Here is a 26,125-nt window from a genome sequence, read left to right as displayed (position 1 = left end):
TGGTGGGGGTAATGTGATGTAACAGATGCTGAACATTTAAAATCTATACATATTTCAAACAGAAGTGATGAGAGGGGCGATCAGCTCCAATCCTAAAATTTACCAGTATCACTGGCCTCATGCGAGTGATCATTTTCCAGCTAGCGTCAATTAAAAACTTCCTCACGCTTCACCCTGACACAAAGGACACTCACACACCTCTTCCCGATCAGTATATCCACAGATACTTTTAACACGTGCAACATTAGTGCCCCTCATGAGGAAATATATCTCCTAAGACTCCGAGTTCGAAGATACATTTGGATTTGGATCGTACATCCGGATGAAGGTAAAGCTCTGACTTATTATGAGCTGCCTTCAAGGAGTTTAGCATTAATGTTAAGGAGCAGTTTTACATTAATATGATTGCTGCAGAAATTTGACTCCACCCGCATGAATGAACATATTATGCATGAACATATTAAAATAATATGTGTACTGGGACATGTTAGGCTTAATGCATATTCTTGGGAGTTGTGTGTAAAGGGATCTCTTTGCAAAAATATTTCTTATTTATGGTAATTTGCTCACCTGTGTGTGTACTTCATGAGCAGAGGTTTAATTAATGCTGTGCTGTTCAAATATTATGCTCATTTTGCTATGATTTTTCTCAGCTGTGCAGACCTGTTCGGCTCTTCCCACGTCTCTGGAAACCTGCTAATTAGCGCTAAGTTCACACAAAAACAACACTACACTTCTTGGATGAGCTGTTTGTTTATTTGTACTGCCATAGTGATTATTAAAGAGCTGCATTAAAATGCTCCAAAAGGCACCAACGGCATAAACACAGTCGAGAAATCCAGTTCGGTGACTTGATTTAGTGGATGTAGTGATGAGAGGTCTGGTTCTTTTCAAAGAGCCAGCCCAAATGGCTCTTCAGTTCTAGGCCTTCTATTGTAGCCTAATGGTTTGTATGTTGATAAGCAACTTTTAAATCAGCGTTTTCATAAACATTTACCACCACTGTGGAGAACTTACATGGATTTTAAAGCCTGGCCGATAGTTTGAACCCTATTGTCCTCCACAATGGAAAATAGGACTGGCTACCATTCTACCCAGCTCGTCATTGACACTTACCTGTTGATAAGTGAGGTCATTAAATTCAATTCAATTCAATTCAATTTTATTTATATAGCGCCAAATCACAACAAATGTCGCCTCAAGGCGCTTCATAGATACAGAGAAAAGCCCAACAATCATATGACCCCCTATGAGCAAGCACTTTGGCGACAGTGGGAAGGAAAAACTCCCTTTTAACAGGAAGAAACCTCCGGCAGAACCAGGCTCAGGGAGGGGCGGCCATCTGCTGCGACCGGTTGGGGTGAGAGAAGGAAGACAGGATAAAAGACATGCTGTGGAAGAGAGACAGAGGTTAATAACAGATATGATTCAATACAGAGAGGTCTATTAACACATAGTGAGTGAGAAAGGTGACTGGAAAGGAAAAACTCAATGCATCATGGGAATCCCCCGGCAGCCTACATCTATTGCAGCATAACTAAGGGAGGATTCAGGGTCACCTGGTCCAGCCCTAACTATATGCTTTAGCAAAAAGGAAAGTTTGAAGCCTAATCTTAAAAGTAGAGATAGTGTCTGTCTCCCGAATCCAAACTGGAAGCTGGTTCCACAGAAGAGGGGCCTGAAAACTGAAGGCTCTCCCTCCCATTCTACTTTTAAATACTCTAGGAACAACAAGTAGGCCTGCAGAGCGGGAGCGAAGTGCTCTAATAGGGTAATATGGTACTACAAGGTCATTATAGTTTAAGGTGGTATACCTGCAGTTTTTGGCAAGACAGTGGATGCTACAGCAGAAGTACTCAAAACAAGACACTTTTCCAGGGTTAGTGGGTGGCAGCTGGAGGAGAGAGGGCCAGCTTTCCTCCAGCTGCACGGACAGGTGAGCAGTTCTTAGACATCTTTGCAGGCTCACAATGTTGTTGTGTACCTTTGCCTGTGCACTATACTCGCTGTTTTCAGAGTATCTCTCCCCTTCCTTCTTTCATACAATGTTATGATTCTTGTCTGTCTTTGCATATGATTGGCTGTATGGGGCGACCATCAAAATAAAGTCCCGCCTCTGCCAGCTGAGCAGGACCGTCTGAAGATTCAGCTCTTCTTGTTCACTACAAAGACTCAGCTTATAGAGTCGTCTCGTTTGCAAACGACACATAACTAACGTGAAGCTTTGCAGACAGTCTGTAAGTCATTTGTTGGGTTGTTTTGAAGCCAACCTCAAGTGGCCATTTGAGGAACTGCATTTGGTCCAAGTGTGCTTTTTTTGCTGCTGATGACCACGATTAACATCCTTCCAGATTGTGGGTCAAAGAGCATTATGACTTTCAACACACAAGTGCAGTAACACACTCCTTTAAGGTGCTTTTGTAATATGTTACACTTTACAGCACCAGTGTTACCTTTTTTATTTGAGTATATTACATTTGTTCTTGAGTGGAACGATGTTTACAGTTTATCCACGTGCCATATAACAGCAAATTTGGGATAATAATCAGAGATGAACACTGACATTAGAGAATAAGACTTCACTACTTCTGACCCAATTTTGCAGTTGGATACATTTCCATGATGATTTACATAAACACATGCTAAAACTACAATGTGACATAAAAGGAAATATCATTTGTTGGTAGTTTTCTGTGATATTTTGAATAAATGATGTAAACTAATGTTTAACTACTTCCTCTAAGCAGCTTTAGGAATCTAAACTACATGTTTCCATTGATCAGCTTTGCTGTAGTTCAGCTTCTCCAGTGGGAAGTAAAAATAGTTGGTAAAACTATGTAGTTACCCTCGCCACTGCCCAACAGCCAAAGGCACCAATTTAATTATAATTTGATTTACTGACCCAACAATATACCCCAAAGATTTGGAATGAAGTCTATGTCTAACCATTAGCTTTACTGCCAACTGTCAAATGGCAAAATTCCCAGATCCAGCTCTCTGCCAGAATACGAAGTGTTACTGGCTCAGAGTGCGACTTTCTACCAAACTTAATGGATACCTGTTTATGTGCTTTTTTCATATCCTCTGGCATAGAGAAAGGGAACAAATCAAATGGGGCAAGGTAAGGTAAGGTTCCTAATGTATGACTCCCTCCATCCTTCATTAATTCCATCTGTGAGGAAAGTGACTGATGTCGACTGTAAATGCTGGGCTCCCCCTGCTGGTTGTTACTATATTGCATCAGACAGAACCTGTATTGAGTGCTTTGGGTTGTGCAGACGCTCACCTACTAAACAGGTGTTTGTCCACAGAAAGAGTAAGGGGTGAGCTGACCTGTCAGAATCAGTCTGGTATTTCTAGTCTGCCCAGGAGCAAATGAAAAACATGAGAGGAGCAACAAAAAACACAATATTTTAGTTTGACTGAATAATTCTTAGAAAAACCTTAATATGCATGGTTATTATATTTACAGTAACATAGTGGATCCATGTGTAGGTGAAGTGGTTGACACATGAACACATGAAAGATCACTGGTTTGAGACCATGAGGATACAGTCTAAATAAAGAAATACACAGTTTTTGTTACAAAGACCCATTATTTTAAAAATTGCCTCCGTTTTTAATGAAGTAATAATGTACAACATAAAAAATGTCTACAAAAAAAATACGATAAAATTACACCACAAAAAACCTTCTGTTTTCCTGTGACCCATTTTGTCTGTTATGTTAAGGCTTAAATATTTTGTCAAACTCAGTCTATGGAGTTTCCTGAACAGAAAAACATAAGAAGAAAAAAAATTCTTTGTTTTAACTTTGACATAAGTTGAGATTTTGAAAATAATTTGCACAAAATTCTTGCAAGAGGCCTTGTTTATAAACACACGAGATACAAAATATCCAAATTAGCAGAAAACGAACAAAATGTAAGTTCATAGTTATGATCGCTACTGTGCGCTTGTGTTTGGCAAGGCCACCTACATAGGTGTGTGTGTGTGCTGTGAGGAGGAGGGGGAGGGTGAGGCGGCAGCGGTGGAGGATGAAAGTGTGGACGGAGGGGGCTGAGGGGTGGCGGAGGAGGAAGAGGCGGAGGAAGCGGAGGCAGCGCTGGCAGCTGAGGATGACGTCTCTATCTTGCTGCTGTGCGTGATGAAGCGCAGACGCAGCTTCATGGCAGGACGCAGAGTCATGATGATTTTCTCCACCTAGACAAAGCACAAAAAAGGTGGATGAATAAAGGATGAGAAGTGAATACACTGATGTAGACAGAGCCAAAAGCAGGAACTAAACAAGAAAGGCAATTAGGTTGTGTCAGAGAGGTGCTTTGTAATTACCAGTTAAGCATCACATCACTATTTATCACATTTGCTTCTTTAGAATTACTGCACCAAAAACACAGCATATTGTGTCCTGTGGTGGCTTGGAACAAATCTGCTCTTATAAAGTCGGGCACGCCTCTGGGATTGCACCTAAGCTCAAACTAAAAACTGCAAAAAAGTGATGAAAACCAGCCAAGAGATGAAGTCTCAGGATCGCCTCTCTACTTTTTGAAGATGATGAATTTCTTTAAGCGGTAGCCTCCAGGTCACGCTGGTGAGGTTTGCAGCTGAAAGTGAACACCTGAAAATGAAAATTAGTACCTCTGAGCCTGAGGCCGGGATTCTCAATTGGTCAAGAGTGGAGTGGCCACTCCTGATCAGGAGCAAGCTGTTGCTCCAAATGGAGGCGTTTAAGTATCTCTGGGATCTTGGTGTTTACAGAGAGAAGGTACTGGGTTTGAATCCATGACAGCCTTTCTGCATGGAACCTGCAAGGTTTCTCTCGAGGTAGCCTGGCTTAAACGGTGTTTCTAAATTACCCACAGGTGAATGCGAGTTCAAATGGTTGTCTGTCTGTTAGTCTGGTGACAGACTGATGACCTGTCCAGAGTGTATCCTCTCTTTCACACTGACACAGGATAGGCTCCAGGTCCCTTGCAACCCCTGGATGGATGGGTCTTGTTCACGAGAGAGGGGAACAGACTTGTGCAGTGTTGACATCCATGCAGAGGCTACCTGCTGTTGTGAAGCTGTACATCTACGGTCCTACCCTCACCTATGTCTGCGAGAACTGACCAAAAGAATAAGATTGCAGATATAAGCACCAGAAATGAACTCCATCCAAACGGTCTGTCTGAGCTCAGCCTTAGAGACTACGAGGGACTCAAAGTAGAGCTGCTACTCCTCCACATCAAGAGGAGGAAGGTTGAGGTTCGGGCATCTGATCAGGTGAGATATTTCTGGCATGTCCCACCAGAGGGAGGCTCCAAAGAAGACCCAGGACATGAAGGAGAGATTACATCTGACAAGTGGCTTGGAAACATTGCAAAAAGAGGGAGGTCTGGGCATCTGTGCTGAGATGGCTGCCCATGTGACTCAGATCCAAATAAGCAACAAAAAAATGAATGAGTGGATAAATGGAAATATTATAAAAAAAAAAAACAGCAACTGTGTTTTGAGGAGCAGCATGCACCCAGAATGTGTGTAAAAGCCACAGATTTCTTGTCAGTTGGTTTTCCCTGTTTTACATGATGATGGTTTCATCATCTTCTTACTGCAGATTTTACAGTATCTATTATTCAAAGGGTAGCACACTTTTTAATCTCTGTGCACATAATTACACAGTCCTACTGGCATATCATCATTTCTCCAAACAAAATGAATATTTAGAGACTTTCTGTTTGGATTTATTTGAATTTCTGCAGTAGTTCCGTCTTCTGGAAGCTTTCATCTGCAACATAATAGGTCAATTTTGTGCATAATCTAAGCTGCAGTAGTATCCGGTGGATACAAAAAAAGCAGAAAACAGGGTAACCCTTGCCTCAGTCAGGCCTCTTATTCAAACCTGCAGGGAAATTTCCGTTAGCAAGCGTGATATTTACAGACAAACAACGCTGTATGCACGCCTCTGCAGTGCAATTAAACACGGCAATGCTGATAACTGCACTGTATTTAGAGGGTAATATTTAGGGCTCATAAATAATATTAATATGGTTCTAGTGCAGTGGTGTCAAACATAAGGCCTCGGGGCCAGAATCCCCTGATGATGACGCTAATCCGGCTCACTGGACAACTTTAGAAAATGTGAAGGAGTGCAAAGATTTTTAACTTTCAACTGTATTTTTTTTATCATTTTCACAGCGATTCTTATTGATAAAGACTGTTTCCCCACACTGGCAATAACAGATAAACAATTAAATGACAGGAACTTTCCTGTTCCTGTATCCACTATTAGTGAGTTCACAATAAATCAAAGCTTCTGTTGCTCGCATGCAGTCGGTCCAAAATGCCACAGCTTGTATTAACCCGTGCTCGCCCATCCTGGCCTCCTTCTGCTGAATCCTTGTTTGTTTTAAGATTTTATTATTTACTTTTAAAACCTTTCCTGGATGACTGCTCGTGTACGTGTCTGAGCTGCTGACCGCCAGTGTTGGTCAAGTTACTTGAAAAAAGTAATCAGTAGCTAATTACTGATTACTTCCCCAAAAAAGTAATCCTGTTACTTTACTGATTACTTATTTTCAAAAGTAATTAATTACTTAGTTAGTTTTTAAAAACACGATTTAAAACCTGAATAGGTAATAAAGCAATAGATCTTTCAGCCCAATTCTACTTTTTCTGCATAATCCATCATACAAAATGTAATCAAATGGAAAAGTCCCTTTTTAAAACTTGTTTTATTAGTTTTAATCTTTTAACTTTATGCATCAAGTAAAAATTTAATTATATGCACCATTCTCTGACTTGAAGAAATTAGTTTAACATTTAAACCTATGTTCTGCACATTCCAGCACATAAAATAAAATATTTTTTGTGTGTTTACACTCAGTCTTTCAAATAAATGCAAGTAAAACACAGCAGAAAATAAATAACATCAAAGACTAGCGGTCCTGTTGCTCTATTTTCACCTGTAAAGCAGGAGTAGGGTGGGTGGAGGTTTGCCCTGGTGCAGGTGTGCCGCAGCGGTCAGTGGAAGAATCCGCGAGTTTTTCTGTGAATTTCCCATTATGTTGTAGCTACTCGGTGCTTGCTCGGAAGTTTAGAGGGTTTTTTTTCGCTGTAAAAAGAAGTTTTCTTCCCACGCACAACGGACACTAATGTTTTTGTCACTTTTTATGGAATCAAACTCAAAGTAAGGTCAGTACTTCCACGCTTTAAACGCTGCACGCTCATACTCTCTCCTGCACTCGATATATGATCCATTGCTGATCTGCACACAGCTGTTGTCACGAACGTTGCACTCGCTTACGTCACTGTCATGAAACATTCTTGCAAAAAAAAAAAATCACGGTTTTAGTAACGCAGTAACGCAGCGTTCTTATGGGAAAGTAACGGTAATCTAATGTTACAAGTAAAACGTTACTGCCCATCTCTGCTGACCGCATATGTTCGCTCAAGATCGCTGAGGTACATGGACCATTTTTTCAGTTATCATCTCTTAATTATGGAAAGATCTCCCTGCCCATATTTTAGGATGATCTCCTCATTTTTAAAAAACTCATCTGGCTTTTAACTCACAATGACAGTGGTGTGTTCTTACCTTCAATATATTATTATTTTTATTGTTGTTTTTTTATTGTTTCACTGATTGTGTGTGGTGTTTTGGTGCTTTGTACGGCACTTTGTCAAATTTGCATGTATAAAAAATGCCCTATAAATAAAACTGGATTGGATTGTTGTTGTGACACTGCTATGCTCCAAGAAGACGTTAAAAGCTCACCTGCTCCTTCACGCTGTCTCCAGTGTACATGTATTTAATGTGATACAGGAAATCGCAGATCGGGTCCATGTAGCTGAGATGCTGACAGTGTTTGTCAACTGCCTGCAGCATCTCATAGAAGGCAACACCAATCTGAAATAGCAACACAGAACAAAATGTACAAAAATCCACCAGGAGAAAGACAAAACTAAATGATATCTTTGATAGAAGATAAAGAGAACGTCTGAAGTGTACCTCCAACATGCAACGCGTCCTCTCTTGCTGGAAGCGCTGAAGGAACGGCCCCACCAGGTGATACACGTACAGCAGCTGGAACTCTGTCTTGACGATCGGCTTCAGAGTCTCTGACAGGAATCTACGCACAGACACATAAAGACATGAGGAGAGCAAAAGGAAACAGTCTTACAAGATAGAAACAAGGAGAGCGCCTCACTTGGGGATCAGAGACAGCTGTCCGATGGATGAGTGATGCCACACGGCGTGTGCTAATGCTAGCACGTAGCTGCAGTTCATTTCACTGTAGCTCTGGTGGCAGGCGGTGAAGTCCAGCAAGGCAAAGGGATAGCCTGTCCACTCTGTCTCCGACGTCAATGCCGGAGAGCTGATCACAGAAACGATGCGGTCGTGGAGAACGATCCAGTATGGTTCCTGAAGAGAAGATCACAGGTTGTCACGGCGGAAAAATCTGAACATCAGTTTATTGTGAAAGCTGAAAGTCAGAGTATTTTTCTTACTGGAAGTGCAGTGATCACAAGTCCAATGGCATTCATCCAGGCAGTGATGTTCTCTCTGGGGACCAGAGGCTGACTAAAAGGTGAAAGAAGATGATAGGTAATTTTAGGGATCATTTAAATAGTCTGCATACACTACAGAACACTATTAATTCCAAAAGGACGGCATTTAAGCCTAATGAGACCCATAAACTTTACAGTGATTGCACATGGCTTGCTTACTGCACCTTTTCAACACAACATTAAGCAAAGCGTTTCCCACATCTTTTCCTGGCACGGCCAAAGCCATCAGCTCCACACAGGTGACGTGCAGGGCGTGGGCCGCAGGGTTGGGGAACTCGTTGAACCTCCAGTCACAGTTGGGAAAAGGACCCGGTGACTTTCCCGCCATGGGTGAGGTAAAAGCTAAGGAGGATAAACAATCACCGGAGGAGAAAACAGCCTTCGTGGAAGCGCGGATGTTTTACTTGTTCCACTTTTAATTAACCGCATATTGTTTTCGTGGAGCACACGAACCCCATCCAACCGATTTTATCTTGTTTTTAATAACTCTTTTCTACTTTAACAACCCCAGAGGCTGCAATAAAATGAGCTTAGATGGATTAATAAATACAATCCCTCTTTAAAGCTATTAAGGGAGACAAGAACTCACAGCGGTAAGGTAAATATACTTTCCAGCAGCCCAAAAGACCAATGACTTTCCATGTTCAGACATTGGTCTTTTGTTGTTAGGAGTGATTAATGAAGGATATTGTCCACCAGGCGTCCAATCAGCTTGCAGTAGTAGGTGTCATCAGGGATCCACACGTTTTCTTCACGGGCGTTCATGCCAAACCGCAGATAGGTTTCGCTGAGACACCAGCCTGGAGTACGGTTGTCCTGCAAAATAAAACGTTACACTGATATCAATAATTGCGCATTAGCTATTCAGATACATGAATTAATGAATGTGTCTTCTCTGTTTACCTTCAGTGAAGACATGATGGCATGAACCAGTTTTCTCTTGAGGTTGGTTCTGTCTCTCAGGTGTCTCTCATAGTAGTGAAGGGTGTTGTACAGGTAGGTCACAGGGCGATCTGCAAAGAAACGCAGCAGTAAATACAAATCCCCAAATAATGGCAAAGTTCACCTTCCCTTTTTTTATCCCAAAAAGCTGATTGTGAATGACTGGAGAAGTTACTTAGATGAGTGATGAAACATTTCTCCCACTGAAGGAGCTGCCTGGGATTTCCTGTTTCAGGATGCGTTAAGACATCCTAGTGAATCCAACTCCCCTCATCTTGGACCCGCACAGTCCTCCTCGTAGCCCGACTCACCGTGGAACTTGTACAGCCCTCCCAGATGATCCAGCAGCGTCTCCAGAGACTTGGAGACAGGAAGGAGCTCCAGGAAGCGGTGGATGACAATGTCAAAAACAGGCAGAAAGCGCAGACACACATTCCCAAAGTAGATTGGCAGGTACTGAGGCTGGAGCTGCATGGGAGGGTTGACTTGGTCTGCGAGACCCTCAAAGTACAACTTCTCTGGGTATTTCTGGAAGAAAAACAGTCATTTTAAAACAGATTATTACAGATAATTTAATTTCTACATTTAACTTGACTTTTTGAGATGTCTCACAGTTGTGGACCTATCTACAGTGGGGCAAAAAAGTATTTAGTCAGCCACCGATTGTGCAAGTTCCCCCACTTAAAATGATGACAGAGGTCAGTAATTTGCACCAGAGGTACACTTCAACTGTGAGAGACAGAATGTGAAAAAAAAAAAAATCCATGAATTCACATGGTAGGATTTGTAAAGAATTTATTCGTAAATCAGGGTGGAAAATAAGTATTTGGTCAATAACAAAAATACAACTCAATACTTTGTAACATAACCTTTGTTGGCAATAACAGAGGTCAAACGTTTACTATAGGTCTTTACCAGGTTTGCACACACAGTAGCTGGTATTTTGGCCCATTCCTCCATGCAGATCTTCTCAAGAGCAGTGATGTTTTGGGGCTGTCGCCGAGCAACACGGACTTTCAACTCCCGCCACAGATTTTCTATGGGGTTGAGGTCTGGAGACTGGCTAGGCCACTCCAGGACTTTCAAATGCTTCTTACGGAGCCACTCCTTTGTTGCCCGGGCGGTGTGTTTTGGATCATTGTCATGTTGGAAGACCCAGCCTCGTTTCATCTTCAAAGTTCTCACTGATGGAAGGAGGTTTTGGCTCAAAATCTCACGATACTTGGCCCCATTCATTCTGTCCTTAACACGGATCAGTCGTCCTGTCCCCTTGGCAGAAAAACAGCCCCATAGCATGATGTTTCCACCCCCATGCTTCACAGTAGGTATGGTGTTCTTGGGATGCAACTCAGTATTCTTCTTCCTCCAAACACGACGAGTTGAGTTTATACCAAAAAGTTCTACTTTGGTTTCATCTGACCACATGACATTCTCCCAATCCTCTGCTGTATCATCCATGTGCTCTCTGGCAAACTTCAGACGAGCCTGGACATGCACTGGCTTCAGCAGCGGAACACGTCTGGCACTGCGGGATTTGATTCCCTGCCGTTGTAGTGTGTTACTGATGGTGACCTTTGTTACTTTGGTCCCAGCTCTCTGCAGGTCATTCACCAGGTCCCCCCGTGTGGTTCTGGGATCTTTGCTCACCGTTCTCATGATCATTTTGACCCCACGGGATGAGATCTTGCGTGGAGCCCCAGATCGAGGGAGATTATCAGTGGTCTTGTATGTCTTCCATTTTCTGATGATTGCTCCCACAGTTGATTTTTTCACACCAAGCTGCTTGCCTATTGTAGATTCACTCTTCCCAGTCTGGTGCAGGTCTACAATTCTTTTCCTGGTGTCCTTCGAAAGCTCTTTGGTCTTGGCCATGGCGGAGTTTGGAGTCTGACTGGTTGAGGCTGTGGACAGGTGTCTTTTATACAGATGATGAGGTCAAACAGGTGCCATTCATACAGGTAACGAGTGGGGGACAGAAAAGCTTCTTACAGAAGACGTTACAGGTCTGTGAGAGCCAGGGATTTTCCTTGTTTGAGGTGACCAAATACTTATTTTCCACCCTGATTTACGAATAAATTCTTTACAAATCCTACCATGTGAATTCATGGATTTTTTTTTCACATTCTGTCTCTCACAGTTGAAGTGTACCTCTGGTGCAAATTACTGACCTCTGTCATCATTTTAAGTGGGGGAACTTGCACAATCGGTGGCTGACTAAATACTTTTTTGCCCCACTGTAACTTTTAACGAAACATGTTCTGTCGCACGTATACCTTGTGGTAGTTCATGTGTTTGCTGTGCCAGTCGTTCTGCAGCCAGTGCTCGGGAGCATTCTCCTTGACAAAATCGTTGACTCGGTTTCTGAAGTCATTGGGCTTCAGCAGCAGCAGCTGGATTATGAAGTAGCAAACCTGAGCCTCGTTTCCCTCGTGGCTACGCATCGCCTGAAGGCAGAGACATGGATTCTTATCGCATTGCAGCATGGGCAAAGAAAAACTGTAGAATCAATGATGTCTTTGTTACAGTATATAATCCTGTAGTTCTCCGTCTGTCCTCACCAGGCACAGAATGAGTCGATCCAGCGTGACTATGTTGTATTTCCACACCATGTCATTGAGTATTTCAATGCACTTGTTAAGCTGCTGCCCGCCAGCTGACGTTGAGAACTCATAGACGAGGAAGTCGGCAAATGTGCGCACGTGAGCCACCAGTGCACGTGCTCCAATACGTTCCAAGACCCTGAGGGACCAAAAAAGAAATGGAAACCCCCCCCACAAAAAACAGCAGTTAGCTCATCCTCCCACAATAAGGCAGCTTTCTCCCTCGGGATCAATTAGTCACAGATGCTGTGTAGGACCCACCCCCGCAACCCCTTCCTGGTTAATTGATGTAAAATGTTAAATTTAAAATGCCTCAACAACAGTGATGACATGCATCATTAACACAGGGTTCATTAAAATACACTCAGCAGTGTCTTTAATAGTGAGTGTAACCTGGAAACATAAACAAGTAATATTCTCGCTGATCACAGCTTTGGATTATTTAATTAAGTATTTCTTTTTCCCCTGCTGCAGTCTACTTTTTATATACATGTGGAAGCTTAACTCATGTATAACAAACCTAAAGCCTATTTGGTTTATATGGTCCATCTCCAGCAGCATCTTCCACAGCAGACAGAGGAACAGTGGAGGTGAGCCCTGCATGGAGAAATGGGTGATGATGTCATTCTCATTGGCCATCGACTTCCACTTCCTGTACTCCTCCTCGACGTTCTTCTTTAGATTGAAGCGCGACTCCTGAGGAACGTTGTTCTGCTTGAAAAACGCCTGAAGCAAAAACAGAGGTCCAGGAGTCACTACAGCAAGATTCGGATGTTTTATTTGACAGAGAAAAACAACAATAAACCACAATTATTACTTGAATATTTTGCATAACATAATATCTGCACCTGTAGTGGTGCAGGGAAGCAGGATAGCGTGTGTGAGGCCCAGTTATGAGGCGTAAAACTCATGATTGTCTGCAGGATGTCCTTACACCAAGTGCCCTGGATGGAGTCAGACCCTGTGAAGAAATCTGCACATACAGAAAGCAGGTGACAAATAACACGAGACGGATTTCAGTCAAACACGATGATTAGAAGTGAAGCAAAAAGCGAAACAATGACTAAAAAAAAAACAACAACACTGCAAATGAGGCTTCAAAAACTGAGTGAGTACCGGTGACGTGTGTGGCTCTGGCCAGAGTGAGGATCAGGGCGCGATTCAGCTCCTCGGATTCGGCTGACAAAACTGTCTTTGGGTCATTGAGGAAGCGGGTGAACTGCGGCTGCACCTCTGAGCTCCCCAAAGCTGTGATCAGGCGCAGAGCTGTGCTCTCAACACTTCAGGACAAAGACAGAAAGAGGAATGATGACTCTTTTTCACTACATCATAATCCTGATGAACATTTTTTTGTGCTGAATTTGTTTCTCAGTTGAGTTGGACAACATGAGGACATGTTGTGTGGGACTTTTCTGTCTTCCACAGTTAGTTTACCTGAGTAAATAATTAGAATTAAGCAAATAACTATTTCAAACAGAAGCACTTAAAAGAATAACTTTCAAGTTTCAGATCATTTTCACTTCATGGTAAGAACATCACAAATTTTAAGTTCAAAGGCAATAAAGTGCAGTAAAAGAGCACACAACACTCAAGCTGCATTTTAATATTTGTTTTGATTTAATCTTTTGACTTCAAAAAGCAACAAAATGTGTAATTTTGCTTTAAATTTCTAATATTAGCAGGAGCTAGCTATATGCGACACATGCTTCTACATTACCACAGATGTAGCTGGTTCTGGTTGGTCTGTGGCACAGCAGCCAAGCTGTGCAGGTGACTCAGCAGCTGGACTCTGTAGTGTGGCTGGATGTGATGCATCCTGTAACTGAACATCTCCAGTAACGTGTGAAGGATTCCCCACGCGTGAGACTTGAACACGTTGGGCAACAACTGACCTGGACAGACAGAGTGTTTCTCATTATTTAAAACGTTTCTGCAGCCCCAAAGAGAATAAATAATAATGTAACTGTGTCCCAGTAAACTGTAACACTTGCAAATTTTACTAGCTCAATATATTGATAGTACTGAAAACCCCATAATGAAACAGTATCATGTAAATGAACCTGCTTCCTCAGTAAATGTCATTAAAATGTTCATGATACTATAAATATAGAGATTAATAACACTATTCTGAAGCCTGACACATTCAGACGGCTTTATGTCGGCTATTTGCAGAGCTGGGAAGTAATGAAGTACAAATACTTCATACTTTACTTAAGTAGAATTTTCATGTATCTGTACTTTACCTGAGCATTTATTTTTCAGGCAACTTTTATCTGTATATTCTTCTCTTTACATTTTTACAACGGTTCAACTTGGGAGTTGGAAGTTGGCCTAAAGGAGTGCAGGTGTCCATATGCTATGTTTGCAGTACTTCTAGCATCTAGCTATCTCTACAGAAGTATGATGTGACAATCCCAAACAACTATTAGGCGTTAAGAAGCAAAATTAGCTCCTCCTCAAATAAGATAATATTTCATACATCTACAATTCAACATAGTGCAAACTTTAAGTGAGTTTTAAAAATAGACTCACTGATGAATCCTTTGATGCCCAGGGACTCAATTTCCATGTAGACCAACAATCTGCTGTACGTCTCTACCAATGCAGGGGCAAGAGCAATGCTGGACTTGGCATGGGCCAATTTGATGACACGCGTGGCAATACTGTGGATCAGACTGGAAACCGGAGGGCAGGCGATCAGGGATTTGAAGTAGAAGAAATGAATTAAAACATTCTCTGTGTTTTACTTATTTACCTCATCTTTGCATGCACAGTGAGCGAATCCAGCAGATTCATGGGCAGCGGAGTGACCGATCCCGAAGCCATACAGTTGGTGCCGGGAAGGTTGATCCTCATGGATCCATTTCCATAGATGGTCTCAACCAGGACGCCCATTGGCAGAGTGAAGCACTCCGAGTTGGTGCTGTAGGCGTTACACAGCAGGGCGATCTTATAGTCGGACATGCCCAGGGTCTTGTTACGCAGCGACTGCTGAAGAAATCTAAACAAAGAAGGGGAAAAGCGGTGGACAGAGAGCCGCAGAGGACGTTTATCATTTTATGAATTCTGGAAGACATTAGCAATTAACCAGGTATGCCATGTATAGGGAAAATTATGACTTTTGAAGTATTTATTATCGCTAAATGCATATCTTTGTGAAAGACATACTCATGGTGCAGCTTCAGAGAGTGCGGTATGGGTATCTGCAGTTTGGAGTTGTCGTTCTGAGCTTTGCGGTTCAAATGGATCCAGATGCAGGTCATAGCGAACGAATGGGTCGACTGGGGTTTGTTAATGTCAGGAACTGGAATGCACTGAAGAGGAACAGAAAGCGATGGTGACACTCATACAACAAGCAATATTAGTCTACTGTACCACCCCAGTAAAATATTAGAATGATAAATATTTAAAACATAGATCTAATAAAAAACAAGACAAAAACAAGATAAAAATGGGACAGTACAAGTTGCAATAACTTGTACCTCTTTTTCTGGGTAAAGCAGGTCAAAAAGCTTCATGACAGGCAGGAAGTCAGCTAAGGCGTTCTTCTGAATGCTTCCTGATATGAACTGAAGCAGGACCCACATAAGATGATCTCTCCCTTTAATGAGACCTCTACCTGCAAGCTGATGAGAACAAATAAGGGAAAGGAGAAAATAAATCATTAAAACACGTATACACAGAATTTAATCTGCTTCATTTAATTTTTTCCTTGTTAGTAACATGTTGTTAAACATATTTAATAAATGTTATGACACGTGCTACAACTCACTCCACTGCATACATTTAGGCTATGTCCACACGTACCCGGGTATTTTTGAAAACGCAGATTTTTCTATGCCTTTGCACCTTTCGTCCACACGTAAACGGCGTTTTTGGTCACTGAAAACTGAGATTTTTAAAAACTCTGGCCAGGGTGGATATTTTTGAAAACTCCGTTTTTGCATTTACGTGTGGACGAGAAAAACGGAGAAAACGCAGAAAATGCAGCGTCAAAGGTGTGCGCATTTTTTGACGTCGCACTGTGCGTCACGTTATTGTTTCGGTGAAATGAATTTCTACAATACTATTACTGTTAATTGCACTCTCTGCAGTGTTTAAATGCTTACATGTACACAAACAGTTACTGTACCTCCACACATACGACTCGGTTCTGCTTCTATGCCCCAGCTTTGTTTACTTTTTCCCACCGAGGCTTCTAGACTTCTGATTGGCCAACATTTCTGCACGGTTAGGAATATATCACCACCTGTTGCTTTGGCATGTTCCTAGCAGCGTTTTCCTTCATTTCTGCCTTTACGTGTGGACGGGATTATTTTTTAAAACGAAAACGGAAAATCTCCGTTTTCAAAAATACCCGTGTACGTGCGGACGTAGCCTTAAACACGTCTCAAAAGCTTGAAAAAGGCAACTGAGCTTCTTAAAGTTTGGGAAGATGTTTCACCTCTCATCCAAGAGGCTTCCCCAGTTCACTGTAAACACATGTATTACACTCATGCCCTAACTGACTGTAAACATGCTGTAAATGTTTTTCTTTTTCTATCAGCGTGACTGCAGTCAACTCCTCATACCTTTTGGTGTAGCGACAGCACCATGTGAGGGAAACTTGCAAACTGAAACAACACAAAGAAGATGAGCTGGGAGGAGAGGTGCTGCCACAGCAGCTGACTAGTTCCTCCGATATCGGCGTCAAAGTGTTCCTCAGTCTCAGAGCGCTCCATGGCGTACACCACCAGGTCCACCAGCTGCTCTTCCAGCACCGGGCAACGCTGCTTATGCTGGGAGGGGAGGAGGGGAGGTGTGTTACAGGATAAAGAAAACGGTGAGAAGAAGGGAGGAAAAAAGCCAAAGGAGACAAAAAGAAGAGGGGTTAAGAAGAGAGGAAAGGAAGGTCGGATTGAAGGAAGAAAGACAGAGAGACAGACATAGGAGAGAATAAAAATAACATCTTTAATAAATTACTTCACATTCAAACATTTTTGTTGACAGTTATTCCAGATACTGTTAAAAAGATCACTGCGTGCAGGACAGCATCTCCTTCTTGTGTTGTCACAATGGACTGTAGCCATATTCCAGTATTTACCCATATCCCTTAATATTCTGGTAATCCTCAGCTTGTGTTACTATACAGAAAAGAAGATGTGTTTTGGTCTTCTGTGAAATCTTTTATAACTCTAATACATACAAAAGATTTAAAATAAGGGGTTTCATTCCATATGTGAAACAGTCACAAGGTTCACAAGCTCAGAAGTAGCTGTTATATCAGAAGATTCAGAAACCGATAGAAGCTAAAGCTAACTAGTTTGACAAATAAACCCTTAATTTTCCTTTTTAATATAATTATATTATATTCTGAGCAAACATATAGAAAGAATATTGGCCAGGACATCCATACTAGAATTTTTAACACTTCAAAATCTGTACTGGCTCCAGTATATCCAGTATAACCCATGCTCTATCATGGAGAATTAAAAAAATGCATCTATTTAAAAGACAGGTGGGGTAAAAAGAAAAAAAAGGAAAAGAAATGGAGGATTAGTGGTAATGAGAGGTTTTTTAATTTTTTTTATTTTTCCATCTAATAAGGGTTAATAATAATAATAATAATAATAATAATAATAATAATAATAATACAGGCTTCACTTACAATCCACACAGCCCCTGTTCTACTGTATGAGGTAGCTGATATTTCATGTCGCTGGGTCTGTTATTTAATTTAAAAAGAACTATGATTTCATAAAAAATGCTGCACACTTTCCTGACATATGGCCTTCACATTTGTTCCGTCTTCTACATGTAAAAAGGCAAAATTAGAGCAGAAGGAGTGAGGATCTCTGCAGCGCAGGCTTTGACATTCATGTCAGGCCTCTTAACAGAGCCCTTCTTACACTGAGACACGAGGGACTGAACAGCACAGCACGAACAAGTCAGGTACAGCACTAAAAGGCACAGCATAAAACAGCAAACCAGCCACTGCAACACATTCCCACATGCAGACTAACAGGTCTGGGAAGGGACAAAGGTGTGAGTGGGAGGAAGAAGAGTAGCTGTGAAAATGACCATCCGATTTTTCTTTGCTTTGGCCTTCGGCACAGCTTCTCTTCCACCGCAGCCAAACACACACATGCTCACAGAATGAGAGAGAAAAGGGCAACAAACAGATAGAAGAAAAAGAGTAAGAGAGAGATCCACAGGCATATCTGTTGTCTACAAATAAATCATGTACACAGATCACCCAGTGATATATTTAAAAACCAGCAATATAACCAGCAGCTAGTTTATACTGTAACTGATCAACAGCCTGACTAATGGGAACCAGCACAATGTAATGAAATTGCAATCTATCTGCCACCGGCAGACAGATTTGACTCTTCTTTGAATTGCACAGTGCCACAGTGTACGCATTTTCAGGAAGATAAACTCAGGTAGCATCTTATTTATTAACATAACGCCTGGGTGCCCAGAATTAAAATGTTCCACTGATCTGCTGACAATAACCACAAACTATGCAAATGCAATAAAGCACTGCGGTCCTCACAGGCCACCCCCTTATTTAATTATTTTGACCTGTAACAAAAATCCAGTCCATCTCAAACCTGAAAAGAACTTTTTGGTTTATGAGCCAGCTTTACGGTGGCTCAGAGAGGTCAAACGCATTGCAACTTAAGAAAACACGCCGCAGAAGCACACAAATCACAATGGAAACAGAAAAAATAAACAAACAAACATAAAAGAAATCACACACACAAATGGATACAACACAACAGAAGTGTTTTTTGGGGAGACAAAAACCAAAACATGCAAACGACTGCACTGAGACCTACTTACAAGAAGCTGAGGAGAAAAAGTTGCAGGTAATGTGTGTTTTAATAACGTGGTTTGTATAATACTGTAGATACATGTTTGCTATTAGCCGTTTACTGTTAGCTTGTCATTTCCACGGCTCTTCCGTCACATTATCGTGTCCCCCAAAGACACTTTCATTGTGTTTCTTCTTTTTTTGCAAAGTGTTGTGATATTTTGTTCTATTTCAGCTGTTTTTTGTGTGCTTTTACAGTATTTTTCTCTATTTTCATCCATCCGTCTATTTTCTTCCACTTATCCAACTCAGGGTCATGGGGTGAGAGACGCTACACCCAGGACAGGTCACAAACCATTCACATCTATGGACAGTTTATATACAGTAATTGACCTAACCTCACTAAGTCTGTGGGAGGAACCCCGACATAACCCACACAAACACGGGGAGAACAAGCAAGGCCTACATAGAACAGCGCCGGCATGATGGGGGTTCAAACCCAGGACCTTCTTGCTTTGAGGCAACTGTGCTAGCCATCGCACTAACCTGTTTTTTCCCCCTATTTCCACTGTTTTATTTAACCTAGCTTGTGTTTTGTGTGCTAAACCTGGTGTTTTCTAAAGTTGCAGTTTATTTGACCTTTCAGAGTCACCTTACAGCTTTTACTGGAAAGGATTAAGGTGACTGTAAGCAATACAAATTAGAGCCACTTTTGACTAATGCAACTGAATGAGTGGAAGGGACAAGCTGCATTAAAATCCAGTTTGCAGTAACATTATTTAAGAGCTACCAACTTAAAATGCAGACTGGACTATAATTAAACAAAGCATAGCCAGCCTGCCTTTTATTTATGTAAAAAGTAATAAAGTTGGAATGATAAATTAACCTGTGAGGTGCCTAATGTTTTGCTTGTCTACTTGTAGGTACAGCACAATGTTTCTGCGCTTGCTGTGGCACACACTAACCTTTCTGTCTGGGTCTGTAGTCTGCTGTAGTCACTGTCTGCCACATGGCTAGCTGTTGCTTGATTTGCAAGCTTGCTCTTGGCTAACAAATATAACAATAACAAATTGAATTAATCACCAAAGACAAGAGCACCGCTTAGTCAAAATAGTTCAGTGTTGCCCCCGGTCAGCACAACAGAAAGCAGCAGCAGGTCCGACACGGGAGGACCTTGCTAACAACAGGCAAGCACCAGACTACATCCATACATGCAGTGAAGCAGGACTTGAAATGTCAACAGCAGGGTTTAAAGTCAGAAATAATTAAGGTCGACTTGTTAGCTGGGACTAAATTTGCTCTTTTGCGGCTCAGAGGAGCTGCAGCTCTCTTAGTCTGGACTGTATCCGTATGATCAGTGTCAGTTAGCTCAGCTGACATTAGGATTGCTAACTAAAAATGTTAATCAACTGCGTGTGTTGGGCCACAATGAGGCAAAGTTGAGGAGTACTCATTAATAAGTAAATAGAATTATGCAGAAACATGCTAAGCACAAATCCAAGTACTAAGCATTACTGAGGAACTTGGAGCTTGAAAGCTTTCAGCTGACTGACAACCTCCAATGTAAGAGGCTTAGTGGTAATCATGGCTAATCACAGACTTATTTTTCATCTATTTATCATATGCATTAATTTAACTAAGCCTAAATAATTATAATCAATGTGCTTCTTTTTTTTGCCAAGATCATATATACTGAATATTAACAGAAAATATCAAGGAGGATACAAAAAAGATAAGGTAAGGTAGAGATAAGGTGTGCAGGTGTGATGCAAAGCAAACAGGCATTATTAAAAAATGTACACAGCGACCTGTTAATTGAACAAGTCATGTGCAGTTAATGACTCAAAGTCTCCCTGGCTTCCCATTAAACGAACTGCTTTTTCTGGTAATCGTTAATATCTCCCTAACAGTGCACCTGTCAAATATTTATTTAACCACACCAGTCTACCATTTATGGAGCCCTGCTGTGTCCATCTCAAGCTCTGTCATGTTTCTCTTTTGTTCCACTTCAAGTTTTCTTCATTTCTCCAGTTTCAGGTCGTCAGTGTGCCTAAAAAAAAGCTAAGCGTCCAATGAGCTGGTTAGTTGGGTCGGTCAGGCAACCAGGAAGAGGACATACCTGGGCAATGTTCAGAGTCTAGAGAGCGCATGGCAGAGAGACAGACAAATACAACACACAGCCAGAGGACAAAAGAGAGAGAAAAGGAAGAGAAACAAAGAAAGAGGATGAAACGAAGAGAGGAGGGGGGGCGGGGGAAGGAGAGACAGAAAAGAAAGTGGTGACTAAGGTAGCTAGGTTGTTTACTGTCTGTTCAGCACAGTTAGTTTCAACTCAGCCAATTCAGATATATAAACCAGATTCTGGGTTATTTACTCCCAGTCAAAATATAAAGAAAAATCCATATACAGCATTGATTATAGCTTTGTGTTAACAATCCAAGGAGCCCGGAAGAAAAGCGACTGGACTTCTTTAAGTTTCTTGAAGAAGCTTCGTCTTCAACAAACTTAAGCTCCTTATATTGCCATGACCGGGATAACTGAGAACCTACACAGAAATATTTGTGATAATGCCAAACTGTCTGGATTCAATGACAGCTTGACACACTGTGTGGATGTTTGTGCTAAATGAACTGGGCTGAGCTGAAACTGCATGAACCCAACAGGGCAAACTGACACCAGTGCATTATGGGCCAAGCTCACAGCGTTGCTTTACATTTGTTCTTATATAGGTGTGTCATAAGGACTACAAGGGAAACAAGGTAAAAGAGAGGTGTGAGGGGAGAAGGATATAAGGAGAGTGGCAAAGAAAAGTGAAGAACCCGTGCCGAAACGCAAAGAAAAGATCATGGAGGATAAGGGAAACAGCAAGAGCAGGAGCAGATAAAAGATAGTTAGATGAACATAACGGGGGCAGGAAATGTGGGGGCATTTGGAGGGCTTGATATGGAGGCAAAGGGACAAATACAAAAGAAGATGAGGTTGTTTTACCTGCTTGTTGAGCCCCAACATGTTGCACACCATCTCTCTTGAATAAGGCTGTTCTAGTACATAGCGTAGCAACCCTGTCTGTGGCTCAAAAAGGTCCTATATGATAACACACAAATCACAATCAAACTTCTGTACGTCTAAAGGTGTGCGTGGTATATAAGTCCAGCTAGTTTGTTACCTTGTCAAACGGCAGCATGCCTCTCAGAGGGAAGCGAAGAGTGCTGGGGTCTAATTTCCAGGAATTACAGATAGCACCGCTGTTATTCACCACTGGCAACAGACTGCATCGTCCTGTGAGGACACACGGACGCAACAAATGATTGTACATACCAGACTGACTACATGAGATAAATAACTACAAACTGTCTTTTTAGTTTTCATTCACTTTCTAGTGACTGTCCTATTAATAATAATAACACTTCAAATGATAAACGGCTTATTTAAATCTCCAGGAATCCATAAAAGGAGAAGCAACCAGTTCCTCTTACCACAGATAGAGTTGATCCGGGCTGTGGGTCTAAAACTGTCCACAAAGTCTGATATCAAACTGCCCAAAAGCTGAAAATGAGATGCACAGACATGATAAGGAATTCACAAATAAAAATTCAGACTATATAGTGTTACATATAATGTTACACATAGCTATACAAACACTCACCCAGTGTGAGAGCTGCCCCTCTGGATACAGTTTTCTAATTTCTGTGATAGCAAAGTAGGCTGGAAGGAGACAGGCGTTTCTGTCCAGGATATATTCTACCACCTGCAACATGCATAAATATAAGTAAACCTAAAAAGTATTCAAATAAACCATTAAAAATGACATATGATTCATTTTAAAGGTATGAAGATGGGTACCTCTCTGGCAGCCAAAAGCTGCTGGACTATAGCTGAGCTGACAGTGGTAGGAATAGTTTGAATTTTATCCAGCACAGCTTTCAACAGGTCCCGAACACCCTGACGCAACAAGTATAAAAGAATTCATGAACAAGTGTCTCACGTGGAAAGCTTAAAACGACTTTAAAATGTATGACACATTGTAGGATATTCTTCTAAAAGCCAGAGATCCCTGTTAAGCAGCAGTCAACAAAAATAAAACCACTGAAAATCAAAACAAAAAAGCACAAACAATCGAAGAATTGAAGAAACAAATTGGAAGAATCGATCCAGATGTGTCTGTGTGCTAGAAGTTTCGTGTCAGAGACCTTGTAGTCCACTCCCCCGATGATCTTGCGGATCAGCTTGAAAGTTAATGCCCACAACTGTGTCCTCTCCCACTCCAAACTGTCTGAGCTTATTAAGGCCACGCACACCATCCTAAAGATACGAAGATTAATGAGATAGACAAATAACATTAAACATAATAAATACAGTTAAAAACAACTCATTATTGGGATGTCATAAAACAGATAAATTAAATATAATAAATTAATATATGGAAATATTCTAAATCATTCTTTGAACCCATTTTACTTCTTTAGGCGTCAAATAATCTCACACTATATGTATGTGTGTACCTGGGTGGTAAAAGACTGGTCTCCACAGCCATTGCCAGACAGTCGTAGAGGAAGGAGATCCTCTTGGGGCTGTGCTGACTGTGTATAAAGCGCACAATCCATTGCACACACTGTTCATGAGACTCCTGCAGAAAGACATTGGAGCAACTGAGAAATCTCAGCCATGTAGGTGTGAGCAAGTGGGAGTGTATGTGTGTGTGTAAAAACCTGTGGTAGGGTTCCCCAGTACTGCCTGAAGGCTCCAAGACAACTGATCAGCTTAGTCCTCTCATCCTCTGGAGTGTCCATAAACATCCTAAAAACACACTTCTTAATTTTAGCATTTAATTTTGCTCCATACATTTTAATATACACACACCGGCCACTCTGTTAGCCACATCTTTTCAATACAGATATCTAATCAATCGATCACACAACATCACCTAACTGCCTTTAGGCATGTGGACATGGTCAAGAAGACATAGTTAAGTTCAAACTGAGCATCAGAATGGGGAAGAAAGGTCATTTAAGTGACTTTGAACATGGCACGGTTGTAGGTGCTAAACAGGTTGGTCTGATTATTTCAGAAACTGATGATCTGCTGGGAATTTCCCCACATATACATCTCTAGGGTTTTCAGAGAATAGCCCAGAAAAGAGAGAAAAGGCAGCAAGCAGTTCTCTGAGGGAAAATGCCTTGTTGAGGTCATAGGTCAATGGCCAGATTGCTTTGAGGTGCTGGGAGCAAAAAAGCAACTCAGATAAACACAACCCCCCTATTCAGAAGAGCCTCTCTGAACACAACATGTCAAACCCAGAGGCAGATGGACTACAGCAGCTGAGGAACATAATGGATGCCGGTAATGTAAGCTAAGAACAGTCAACTGAAGCAAAGCAGGATAACACAGCATGTCTTAAAATTCAAATTACATCAAACTAGTTTCTCGAACATGACAATGAGTTCAATGTACTCAAATGATCTCCACAGTCACCAGATCTCAATCCAGCAGAACACTTTTGGGGTGTGGTGAAACAGGAGATTCACATCATGGATGGAGCAGCCAACAAATCTGCAGCAACTGTGTGATGCTATCATGTCAATGTGGACCAGCACCTAACAAAGTGGCCTGTGAGTGTATGTATGGTCTCACTGCTGAAACATCCAGCAGCACTACCAGTGTGCAGTAACTTAACATTACACCTTTTAAAGGTAATAACAATGCAATTGCAAATATCGGGCGTTATTAACATGAATTCAGAGCAGCCTTACCCAGCAAAGGCCTCTTCTATCATCTCAGTTTTCTAAGAAAGGAAGGAGAAAAGAAAAATGCATTAACGTAAGTGAAGGCTTGTGATATTAACGGTGCACCCATAGCTGTTAATTCTCATATGTTAGCAGGCTGGGGACATAAAGTAAAAACACCATCTGGTTATATTTAGGACTGCTCATTTGCAATCCAAAGTAAGTTCAGTTAATAGAAAATACTACTACAGTTATCTGACATGCTAACTAATGTTAGCTCGGCTGCCACTCAGTAAACAAAGATGCAAGTTACCACAACATCTTCAAAGATGCTCTGAAGCTGCGTTTCCATCGAAAGCGCCATGTTTGCAACCAAAAGACAATTATTCAACGAACCATCCCAGAATTCAAACCCGTTACTCCTCTACGGGAGCACAGACGATAACCCCAACAAGCTAACTGCTAAAATGAAGCAGGATGAAAGCCGCCGCATGAGAAGCGCGATGGCAAAAACAATCCGGGCATGCAACGGACACACAAGCAGAACAGTTCCGCTCCATTGTTTCTTTGCTTAATTATTATTATTAGAAATTGTAATTCTCATACCTCAGTAATTTGCAAATAATAAAGTTACACATTAATAATATTTTTTCCCAAATATTTATCACAACGCTTGCATTTTTGAGTGTTTAAAATCTGTATTCAAAAATTCTGTCCCTTCACTAAGACAGGTCTGTGGCCACAAGATGTCACAATGGACGATGTTTGAGCACCTGCTGTTCTTCTCGATATTTGCTAATTGATTTTTCCATGTTTTGTTTATAGCTTTTGTGAGGTTCGTGGTGGAATAATTGTGGTGTGATGAAGAAGAGTAAGAGGAAATGTTTACACTTTAAACAAAACAGCTTTCTCTTTGCAAATGGGTTACCCAGGTTTAGCTCAGTAGGGTCAATATTAATTTTTAATATCTAATCTCATTTCACAGTGTATTTAGAGAGAGAGAGGATATTAGCTGGGGGGAAACGGACAAAGGAAATAACACAGAGCACCTTATTACTCAGGCTGCTATCCGGATAAACACCACAGGAACATCTTAAGGAAACTGTACCTGTTCCCACATAACAGCCTCCACAAGCCACACCACCGCAAAACTAAACACAGTTCACGGATTTATTTGGAAATGGGTCACGTATAATGTATTATTTCTTTCCACATATTGTTGTGGATCTAATTGTTTACTAAGTACTTGTACGTAAGCTTAGATTTTTGTAGCCTATTATCTCAATAGACGTCGACACGCCCACGCCCACGCGCGGCTCACAGGTGAACTGTTCACAAACGAGTAAGGTCACATTCCTTTCCCCATAAGGAACAAGGAAACCTGTCGGGTCGCAGGGATTCCTTTAACTGAATCCACGGGGTTTCATTGGTTGGCAGTTTCACGTAACCCTTCCGACTTCAGCTACATTCTTTCACTTTAAACCTTGAGTGCGTGGTTTTAATTTCCTTTAA

At 41.5% G+C, this 26,125-nt stretch overlaps 1 protein-coding gene across 2 annotated transcripts; it reads right to left on the bottom strand.

Annotated features, from left to right (window-relative positions):
• Window positions 1–3,020: 3,020 nt before the first annotated feature.
• med23 (mediator complex subunit 23) lies at window positions 3,021–25,109 on the bottom strand. 2 transcript variants are annotated; one of them, XM_035908711.2, is made up of 31 exons: window positions 24,927–25,109; window positions 24,641–24,672; window positions 23,600–23,687; window positions 23,393–23,517; window positions 23,081–23,192; window positions 22,734–22,832; window positions 22,537–22,638; window positions 22,367–22,436; window positions 22,057–22,169; window positions 21,879–21,974; window positions 21,010–21,027; window positions 16,663–16,869; window positions 15,574–15,717; window positions 15,260–15,405; window positions 14,847–15,092; window positions 14,624–14,766; window positions 13,809–13,983; window positions 13,208–13,371; window positions 12,940–13,064; window positions 12,612–12,817; window positions 12,050–12,230; window positions 11,765–11,935; window positions 9,803–10,019; window positions 9,453–9,562; window positions 9,239–9,365; window positions 8,714–8,879; window positions 8,490–8,562; window positions 8,189–8,403; window positions 7,990–8,110; window positions 7,756–7,887; window positions 3,021–4,202 (listed from the first exon to the last, which is right to left on the bottom strand). In XM_035908711.2, the coding sequence occupies exons 1-31, from the start codon at window positions 24,975–24,977 to the stop codon at window positions 3,975–3,977; spliced, it is 4,203 nt and encodes a 1,400-aa protein (XP_035764604.2). In that variant the 5' UTR covers window positions 24,978–25,109; the 3' UTR covers window positions 3,021–3,974. The 2 variants fall into 2 exon arrangements, with proteins under 2 accessions (XP_035764604.2, XP_087708088.1); XM_087851962.1 differs by lacking the exon at window positions 21,010–21,027.
• Window positions 25,110–26,125: the final 1,016 nt, after the last annotated feature.

The sequence above is a fragment of the Neolamprologus brichardi genome, chromosome 15 (genome assembly GCF_056152115.1).
Source record: "Neolamprologus brichardi isolate AB-2024 chromosome 15, ASM5615211v1, whole genome shotgun sequence".
NCBI lineage: Eukaryota > Metazoa > Chordata > Actinopteri > Cichliformes > Cichlidae > Neolamprologus > Neolamprologus brichardi.
This window is presented reverse-complemented; position numbering and strand designations above follow the sequence as displayed.